This window comes from Blennius ocellaris (genome assembly GCF_963422515.1).
Source record: "Blennius ocellaris genome assembly, chromosome: 23".
Taxonomy (NCBI): Eukaryota; Metazoa; Chordata; class Actinopteri; order Blenniiformes; family Blenniidae; genus Blennius; species Blennius ocellaris.
The window spans coordinates 2,517,082-2,527,505 of record NC_137672.1 but is presented as its reverse complement, the minus strand read 5'-3'; the positions used below and the strand labels follow the sequence as shown (position 1 = coordinate 2,527,505).

The 10,424-nt window shown below is 45.2% G+C and overlaps 1 protein-coding gene across 1 annotated transcript in view; it reads right to left on the bottom strand.

Moving 5' to 3' along the window:
* slc12a10.1 (solute carrier family 12 member 10, tandem duplicate 1) overlaps positions 1–10,424 on the bottom strand; it is a gene marked incomplete at both ends in the record, with an annotated part of 23,371 nt that overhangs the window by 7,857 nt on the left and 5,090 nt on the right. Inside the window, 16 exon segments of the mRNA XM_080519339.1 lie at positions 2,702–2,808; positions 3,595–3,726; positions 3,728–3,730; positions 3,816–3,927; positions 4,014–4,113; positions 4,189–4,344; positions 6,538–6,639; positions 6,817–6,940; positions 7,258–7,365; positions 7,461–7,618; positions 7,866–7,950; positions 8,038–8,168; positions 8,405–8,516; positions 8,599–8,709; positions 8,910–9,049; positions 9,863–9,958. Of these exon segments, the coding sequence (XP_080375465.1) occupies positions 2,702–2,808; positions 3,595–3,726; positions 3,728–3,730; positions 3,816–3,927; positions 4,014–4,113; positions 4,189–4,344; positions 6,538–6,639; positions 6,817–6,940; positions 7,258–7,365; positions 7,461–7,618; positions 7,866–7,950; positions 8,038–8,168; positions 8,405–8,516; positions 8,599–8,709; positions 8,910–9,049; positions 9,863–9,958 (1,777 nt within the window).

Genomic DNA, 10,424 nt, shown 5'->3' with positions numbered 1-10,424 from the left:
GGTGCCTGTCGAGGTTTGGTGTGATGGAAACAGGGCCGCCCTGCCAAGTGGGGGCCCTAAGCAGGATTTTATTTTGGGGGCCCCCTTCCAATAACAATAATAATAATAATAATAAATTACAATTACTAACGAATCAAATGAACAGCCTCTATCAACAGTGGAACAAGAACTTTTGTAGATCAACAGTGGAACAATAAATTTACAGATGCACAAAGTGAAAGTGAAAACACTTTGTGGCCTAAGTCTTTTCTTTTTTTATTCAACAACATCCCACCTTCAAGTGAAGCACGAGCCTCTGACTGTTTGAACTTTTTCTTTCTTTTGCTAGCTCCCGAATAGAATTGACGTTTGGAAGCTCTCTCGCTCTCTCTCTCTCTCTCTCTCTCTCTCTCTCTCTCTCCTCTCTCTCTCTCTCTACTCTCTCTTCTCTCTCTCTCTCTCTCTCTCTCTCACTCTCTCTCTTTCTCTCTCTCTCTCCTCTCAACACTGCCTGCCGGCTCATCTGACCGCTGATTGGTCAGATGGTGAAGCTTCGCGCTTTCAATCATTGCGTCTCTTTTTTCCTCTCTCTCTCTCTCTCTCTCTCTCTCTCTCTCTCTCTCTCTCTCTCTCTCTCTCTCTCTCTCTCTCTCTCTCTCTCCTGCCTCTCCTGACTTGGTGGCGGTGCTCTACGCGCCTCTTGGCATTGCATTTGCAGAGAATGATGATACTTTAATTGATCCCGAGGAAATTCAATTCACTTGCGCAAAATGGGGCCCCCATGGATCGCGGGGCCCTACGCACAGCGCGTGTTCTGCGTGTAGGGAGGGGCGGGCCTGGATGGAAACGTGGGATCACGATAGTAAATCAAAAGCGCATAACTGTCAAATCCTGACACCACAAGGTGGCGCTAGATGACTGAGAATGGATCATTGGATGTGATTAGGGCCGCACTGTGATGAAACATGGAAAGTTTCCCGCAGACTGAAGCAGGTAGAACACAGCAACACATCCCCTAAACCGCCTGTTACCAGTAGGTGGTGCTGTTCCTCTTTCAGACCGGACCTGGAGTCCAGCACAGGAGGTTTGGGGTCCAGTGAATCAAGAGTTCATTACCAAGTATCAAACTCCACCATGCAGCCACACACACCATTGATAACATTCACCATTCCCTCCACGACTCGTCTTCAGGGATCAAGGTCTATGTCATCACAACAACAAATCACTAACAAATTGAAAAACACAACAACAAATTGAAAAACACAACAACAAATTAAAAAGCACAACAGCAAATTGAAAAACACAACAACAAATTAAAAAGCACAACAGCAAATTGAAAAACACAACAACAAATTAAAAAGCAAAACAGCAAATTGAAAAACACAACAACAAATTAAAAAGCACAACAGCAAATTGAAAAACACAACAACAAATTAAAAAACACAACAGCAAATTAAAAAACACAACAGCAAATTGAAAAACACAACAACAAATTAAAAAACACAACAACAAATTAAAAAACACAACAGCAAATTGAAAAACACAACAACAAATTAAAAAACACAACAGCAAATTGAAAAAACACAACAACAAATTGAAAAACACAACAACAAATTGAAAAACAAAACAGCAAGTTGAAAAACACAACAGCAAATTGAAAAACACAACAACAAATTAAAAAACACAACAGCAAATTGAAAAACACAACAACAAATTGAAAAACAAAACAGCAAGTTGAAAAACACAACAACAAATTAAAAAACACAACAACAAATTAAAAAACACAACAGCAAATTGAAAAACACAACAACAAATTAAAAAAACACAACAACAAATTGAAAAACAAAACAGCAAATTAAAAAAACACAACAGCAAATTAAAAAACACAACAACAAATTAAAAAACACAACAGCAAATTGAAAAACACAACAACAAATTAAAAAACACAACAGCAAATTGAAAAACACAACAACAAATTAAAAAACACAACAGCAAATTGAAAAACACAACATCAAATAAAAAAAAAAACACAACAAATTAAGAAAAACACAACAAATTGAAAAAACACAACAGCAAATGTTTTTCAATTTGTTGTGTTTAATGATTTGCTGTTGTGTTTTTCAATCTGTTGTCTTTAGTGATTTGTTGTGGGCGACAGCAACAACAATACATCAAGCTGTCAAAAGCGTCGGCGCTGCTGCTACCACAAGGTGGCGCTATGACAGTGACTGGATATGAGCACATGTGTGTGTTTACTGCAGCACTGTGATGACACACAGGACGCTTCAGGCAGAGTTAAACATCACTTCCTGTTTCGTGGCGAGCCATCAGATTCTCAGTGCCACGCCCTTTGACCTTTGACCTTTGAGTAGCATTTTGATGCATGTTCACCATGAAGGGCTGTTCTACACACAGGTCTCTGGGACTCGTCCCCGAGGAGGTTGGGAGGTGTCAGTGACAGTTTCGTCCTGATGTGCGACATGTGTCTAAGTTGTATGGCTGCAGGTGAAAGGTCATCCCGTAGTACATGTTATGAATGTGTAGAAATCATAGGGGGTGCTAAGGAGCCACTTTGCCACACACATCCATGATTTCCATGCAATAGAAAATGTATTGTCATTTAAGACATTTTCGTAAAACGTCATGATAATGATAAAATTACAGAAAAACACAACGTATTTATTGTTTCTATAAAAGCCTCCAGTAATGATGATGAACTTACTATATGGTGTTGATATAGTCTTCGATTCTCTCAAGACAGCTGTCCCTCCAGTTTGCCTTGAAGCCCAGGACCAGGGTGTTGGGCTTCAGCTTACCGAGGCCACAAGCCTGAAAGAAGACAAGACCCCGAAAAAAGCACCCTGAACTAAAAATTCAATTTAAAGTATTTTGCTAAAGTTTTAGCAACAAAATTCAGCCAATATGAGAAGAGCAGGGGTGGAACGTCACAATCTTCAAGGCCTTCAAGGCCTTCAAGGCCGTCAAGGCTTCTCTGCAGGTCTGACAAAAATATCAGAGTCACAGACTGATGTTGTTATATTTTGTCCATGAATACTTATTAAACAATTCCAAACGGTCTGTCCTCTTCTCCTCACAGCTTCCAGACTCGTTCTTCCACATTAAAGCTTTCAACCAATCACATTTTAGCTGTCATCTGTTGCCGGGTAAAGAAACCTGCCTGAGGCCTTCACATTCAGTTCTGCAGTTGTCTGCAGTGTAAAACTAGTGTCCGTCACGCTGCTGCTTAAGCCAATCAGATTTTGATATTGACGAGGCGGCGCCTTCTAGAAGGCCTAGCGTGACATCACTGTATTCAAGCCCTCTGATTGGCTCGTCAGAGAGTCACTCTCCAGCTAGCTAGCTGCATCGGTAGCAGCTGCACCAACAAAAATATAGTTGTGTTTAATTGATAGAGGTTTTATCAACCTACAACGACTAAAGGAGAAGATAAATTTGGTTGCAGATTTATTGTCAAAACAATTTTCAAGACGGACTTTTCCTGGAGGTCATTGAACGCACCGCAGCTCTCCTGGAGCATGTCCAGGACAATTTACTAGAGGGTCTGAAATGCAGAAGAAGATACCAGAAGAGGTGAAAAGACCAACTGCTTGGTACCTGCAATAGATGTCGCGCTCCAACTCGAAGGCTGTCGGCACTAAAAGGAGTATAAAACGAGCGCACCTTCCTCTGGTTCAGCCACTTGACCGACCAGGTGGTGGCGTCCTGCGGCCGCAGCGGTCGGTTCCGGCTCCTGAAGGACAACACAGTTTAATGATGTGTTTGCAATGAGGAGAAACAAGGACAGCTTGACGAGTTTAACAGCATCAGACACTCACCATGATGATGTCACCGCAGATCATGAGGCTGATATGTTTGGTGAAGGACCCAACAAAGTCCACCAGTGCAGGTCTCTGGTTTGGGGGTCCAGTGAGGACGAGACACTGGGGTCTGTGAGTAAGGTTAGAGGATCATTGCTGAATATAAGTGTCACATTGACTTTTGTAATCACTGACGCACAACATGATGGAGATTACCTGAAGTTCTTCACGTGATCCTCGACGCCAGACAGAGACACGGAGTAGGACAAGGCCAGGTTGTAGGTACCGGCTTGGACAGACGAACCCCAGTTCACCTCTGTCGGTTTGAAAGACTCTATTAATTCACATGTGACGTGTAAATCAGAGTCCAGGTTCTTCGCTTTAGACTCACGCGGCTTGTTGTAGTTGACATATCCAAAGAGGAAGAAGATGATGACGAAGGTGGTGAGCGCGGCCCACCAGGTGAACAGGAACATCAGCAGCACGGAGGTCACGGCCCCAAACAGAGCCGTCCACTTACTGTAGTAGTGGAACGACGGCCTCCAGCCTGAACAAGACGCCACCACAACCGTTTGACTGAAGCTCAACTCAAGTCTGAATAAAACCCGTCACCATGAAAGCTGCAAAAGCCATTTGATAGAACTGAACACACAGAAATGGTTTGTGTGAAAAACAAATCAAAACAGGAGATTTGTAGATCAGAGACCACCTGACAAACTACAAGGACCAGACATCTTTTGATTTTGACTTTGATTCCACGTCCAGCAGGTTTTGTTCACAACTATTCATCCAAAGGTTTCATTGTGAAAAGGAGCCCAGAATTTCAGTATAATGTTGGAACTGCCAGTTAAAAACAACCGTTTCATTGACCTGAAAACCAAACAGGGTGTGCATTGTGTCTGGTTTGTGTCTGGTTTGTGTCTGGTCGTGTCTGGTTTGTGTCTGGTTTGTGTCTGGTCGTGTCTGGTTTGTGTCTGGTCGTGTCTGGTTTGTGTCTGGTCGTGTCTGGTTTGTGTCTGGTTTGTGTCTGGTTGTGTCTGGTTTGTGTCTGGTTGTGTCTGGTCGTGTCTGGTTTGTGTCTGGTTGTGTCTGGTTTGTGTCTTGGTTTGTGTCTGGTTTGTGTCTGGTTGTGTCTGGTTGTGTCTGGTTTGTGTCTAGTTTGTGTCTGGTTTGTGTCTGGTTGCGTCTGGTTGTGTCTGGTTTGTGTCTGGTTGTGTCTGGTTTGTGTCTGGTTGTGTCTGGTTTGTGTCTGGTTTGTGTCTGGTTGTGTCAGGTTTGTGTGTGGTTGTGTCTGGTTGTGTCTGGTTGTGTCTGGTTTGTGTCTGGTTGTGTCTGGTTGTGTCTGGTTTGTGTCTGGTTGTGTCTGGTTTGTGTCTGGTTGTGTCTGGTTTGTGTCTCGTTGTGTCTGGTTTGTGTCTGGTTTGTGTCTGGTTGTGTCTGGTTGTGTCTGGTTTGTGTCTGGTTGTGTCTGGTTGTGTCTGGTTTGTGTCTAGTTTGTGTCTGGTTTGTGTCTGGTTGTGTCTGGTTTGTGTCTAGTTTGTGTCTGGTTTGTGTCTGGTTGTGTCTGGTTGTGTCTGGTTGTGTCAGGTTTGTGTCTGGTTTGTGTCTGGTTTGTGTCTGGTTTGTGTCTGGTTGTGTCTGGTTGTGTCAGGTTTGTGTCTGGTTTGTGTCTGGTTGTGTCTGGTTTGTGTCTGGTTGTGTCTGGTTTGTGTCTGGTTTGTGTCTGGTTTGTGTCTGGTTTGTGTCTGGTTTGTGTCTGGTTGTGTCTGGTTGTGTCTGGTTGTGTCTGGTTTGTGTCTGGTTGTGTCTGGTTTGTGTCTAGTTTGTGTCTGGTTTGTGTCTGGTTTGTGTCTAGTTTGTGTCTGGTTTGTGTCTGGTTTGTGTCTGGTTGTGTCTGGTTTGTGTCTAGTTTATGTCTAGTTTGTGTCTGGTTTGTGTCTGGTTGTGTCTGGTTGTGTCTGGTTTGTGTCTAGTTTGTGTCTGGTTTGTGTCTGGTTGTGTCTGGTTGTGTCTGGTTGTGTCTGGTTGTGTCAGGTTTGTGTCTGGTTGTGTCTGGTTGTGTCTGGTTTGTGTCTAGTTTGTGTCTAGTTTGTGTCTGGTTTGTGTCTGGTTGTGTCTGGTTGTGTCTGGTTGTGTCAGGTTTGTGTCTGGTTGTGTCTGGTTGTGTCTGGTTGTGTCTGGTTGTGTCTGGTGTGTGTCTGGTTGTGTCTGGTTGTGTCAGGTTTGTGTCTGGTTTGTGTCTGGTTGTGTCTGGTTTGTGTCTGGTTGTGTCTGGTTTGTGTCTGGTTTGTGTCTGGTTTGTGTCTGGTTGTGTCTGGTTGTGTCTGGTTGTGTCTGGTTTGTGTCTGGTTGTGTCTGGTTTGTGTCTAGTTTGTGTCTGGTTTGTGTCTGGTTTGTGTCTAGTTTGTGTCTGGTTTGTGTCTGGTTTGTGTCTGGTTGTGTCTGGTTTGTGTCTAGTTTATGTCTAGTTTGTGTCTGGTTTGTGTCTGGTTGTGTCTGGTTGTGTCTGGTTTGTGTCTAGTTTGTGTCTGGTTTGTGTCTGGTTGTGTCTGGTTGTGTCTGGTTGTGTCTGGTTGTGTCAGGTTTGTGTCTGGTTGTGTCTGGTTGTGTCTGGTTTGTGTCTAGTTTGTGTCTAGTTTGTGTCTGGTTTGTGTCTGGTTGTGTCTGGTTGTGTCTGGTTGTGTCAGGTTTGTGTCTGGTTGTGTCTGGTTGTGTCTGGTTGTGTGGATGTGTCACTCGCCAGGGGAGTTAGTGATGGAAGCATGGAAGCAGCTGAAGTTGATGAGACTGTAGGAGCACAGGAAGAAATTGGAGATCAAGGCTGCGATGGTGTTGAGTTCAGCTGCAACAAAGAGAAAAACACAGTGTACTGGTTGATACCAAAGCAATAAAGACCTTCTGTGCAGCTTTCTGTTAACGTAGGTCTTAATATGAACAACAACAACAACAACAACAACAACAACTTAATTTACAGTGATTAGCATGAAAGTACAAGCATGTGGGACAGGAAGTAGCTCACCGATGAGAATGAAGGCCACAGCAATGATGTAGCAGAGCACATAGGCCCGCAGAGGCTCGTCATTTTTCCCATAACCCTTTGCAAAGAATCCAATGTACGGGTATATTTGATCCCTGCACAGACACTGACAGACCAGACGGAGAACAGAGGAGTGGAGGAAGTTACCGGCCAACATCCATATAGTCAGTCTGCAGAGCAGAGAAGAACAGTTTTTAGATCCAGCTGCTGTTTGTGTCGAGGCCATTTCAAATAATCCTACATCGTAGGAAAACCACATCAAACTATTGAAAAGAGCATTGCAGTGGGAGGATTGGAGCACAATGACTGTACTATGACTACCAGTCATATCATAATGCCAAACGCAAGGGTTTTGCAGAGTTCTGAGATATTTGACCAGCTAATACAAGCAGGACAGAACAGAAAGCAGGGCAGGTTTCACACCTGGAAGATTTTGGGAGCAGAGACCAGGAATCCAAGAGCAGAAGACAAGCTGGCAGCAAAGACACCAGCTGTGATGAGGTGGCAGAAACCAGAAACCTGCCCCAGCACCTGGGGGCAAATAGAGGAAAACATGCTTCATCTGACAATTCTAACAAATTTATTAACACTGATGGCCCAAGTCCAGATGTGAGGAAAGGACTCACCTTGTTGCTGTTGGCCAGGCCGTATCTGCAGGACTGTGTCTGGATGCAGTCGGTGAAGTTCCAGCCCAGCTTACATCCCAGCCCCAGACATCCGTCAGTGCTGTTCCCAGTCAGGACGTCGCTGACGTTCCCAGAAGCATCCTGCACCACGCAGGAGCCTGGAACCACATGACATCACAATACCACATTTCAAATGATGAAACCCCGGCGCTGTTCATATCTGACAGAATGTTCTCTTTCTTCTGTTCTTCTGTTTTCTACTTTCCTTTGTATTTTACCTGCAAACCTGAAAGAAAGTTTTCCATTGGGTTGTTGTTTGTCCATTTTTGTGACAAGCCCCGACACCATTTCTGATCTTCATGCCGTATGTCTACTAAACAAGAGCTGGTTAAAGGAGTGACCCACCAACGGTAGCAGAAATCAGCAGGTAGCTGACGGTGGTCCAGAAGATGGCCATGAGGGTTCCTTTGGGAATCGCAGTCGCAGGGTCCTGAAACATTGAAGAAACCAGGCCAGTGAGAATTTGTAGTGGTTGTCGGGTGAGGAGCTGCTCTCCTCCCGTCGATGGCGCTTATACTTTAAGGTCTCCAGAGATGTTGGCACCAGACAGGATCCCGATCGCCGATGGGAAGAAAATAGCAAACATCTGGAAAAAGTTGCTTTCAGTTCCTCTCCAGTTTGGTTTCAGGTTTGTTATGAAAATATCACCTGGTGACAAACAAAAAAACACAGCAAAGGAAATGTGTTGTAGTAACAGTAATGTCAATTTCATAATCATCTGATGATAGAATGATGATTTTATTTTTATTTCAAACATTATGGAGGGTTCACGACTCAGATCGTCTTCACCCACTTCACCTCTCGGGTAGAAAAAGTCAAAGGTTTGAGAAAGAAGTTCCCGAGGTAATCCTGATGTCCATGACAGCTGTGAAGGTTTAACTTACTGCTGTAACCGAAGATGCCTTGAGCTTTCTTCTCCTGACTGGGAGGGAGGGTGGTTCCCACCAGGTAGTTGGACAGTGAGACCATGAGAACCATGAAGAATAAATACTGGGTCTGAGGAACAGAGAGGAAAACCAGGAGAACAAGTCACCAGACGTTCAGGAAGAAAAGTGAGCGACTGTGAGGAAGTGTTCACCTTGGATTCCCACTCCATCCCGGCCAATGAGATGAGCAGCAGGGCCGTCACGGTGACCACGCCCACGACTCGCACGTCGTTCATGGAGTCAATCATAACCACGCCGAACTCCTACGGCCAAACAACGGCAGTGTCACTATTAGCTAGCTGCTTTGTTTACATGTGACCTGGCTGTAAGCGTCCCTCTGGGAGGACGTCCCTCTGGGAGGACGTCCCTCTGGGAGAGGGTCCCTCTGGGAGGGCGTCCCTCTGGGAGGACGTCCCTCTGGGAGGGCGTCCCTCTGGGAGGACGTCCCTCTGGGAGGACGTACCTGCAGCAAGTCCTGCACCACCTCGGCGAAGCCCACAGTGTTGAGAGCGCAGGCCAGCGCGTTGGCAAAGGAGAAGACCACCCCGATGGGCCCGCCGATCTCTGGGCCCAGAGAGCGAGAAATCATGAAGTATGCTCCTCCTGAAGAACATTCCAAATGAAGACAAGAGAAATCATGAAGTATGCTCCTCCTGAAGAACATTCCAAATGAAGACAAGAGAAATCATGAAGTATGCTCCTCCTGAAGAACATTCCAAATGAAGATACAAGAACATGAAAATAGGAATGTTTAAATTGAAAAAGTTAATACAATGAGTACTAACTGCACATGTTTACCTCAATTAGCTGAAATGAAGTTGTTCACTTACATTTTAGGATCCTCTGTGCTGCTTTTCAGTTCCTCTACCAGAAAGAACTCTTTCAAATACCCTTCCCATGATAAACGGTCTCACTTCCAGTATCACTCTGTTCACACTCATTTCCAACTCACTTTCTTAAATCGATCAGACCAAAGTCTTTATGTTGATAAACAACCTGGAACTGGTGGATCATCAAACTGAGCACATCTTTTTACCAACTGGCCTCATCTTCACAACCTTGACTGGGATTCTGGGATGTGGAAGGATCAGGGCAGTTCCAGTGGAAACATCATTTGACTGATTCAGAGAGACTTTGTTTAAAGAAAGAGAAGACGTGCTGTGAACCAGAGGGTGATGTGAACCAGAGGGTGTTGGGACTTTCCTTCAGCGTCAACAAACCTGCTGAGTCCTGCACTTTTTAAATGCTGAAGATATGTGTGTATGAGTGAAATGAGGAATTTCCTCCAGGAAGTTCTTTGTACTAGAAGCAACAAGTGTCTCCTAAATGTTTTCATTCACCGGAGAGGATTCTGGCAGAGCAACTTTCAAACGTTCACCAGATGGTTTTACAACGTGAGTTTCTTCTGGCGCTGACCTGAGACGACCCTCCCGTTGGTGGCGATGGCGGAGACGGACAGCGCCGTGACCCACGTCACCGTCACCGACATGAGGATGATGAGCCAGGTCAACACTGAGGACGGCAACAAACAGAGAGGATCATGGGACTGTGACGAGCTGCTGTCAACACGTGTACACACATCAGCCAGTAACACAGGGGAGGGATGAGAGGGTGAATGAGAGGAGGGATGAGAGGAGGGATGAGAGGAGGGATGAGAGGAGGAATGAGAGGAGGGATGAGAGGGTGAATGAGAGGGTGAATGAGAGGAGGGATGAGAGGAGGAATGAGAGGAGGAAGGAGGAGGGATGAGAGGGTGAATGAGAGGGTGAATGAGAGGAGGAATGAGAGGAGGGATGAGAGGAGGAATGAGGAGGGATGAGAGGAGGAATGAGAGGAGGGATGAGAGGGTGAATGAGAGGAGGAATGAGAGGAGGGATGAGAGGGTGAATGAGAGGAGGAATGAGAGGAGGAATGAGAGGAGGAATAACAGGAGGAACGAGAGGAGGGATGAGAGGAGGGATGAGAGGAGGAATGAGAG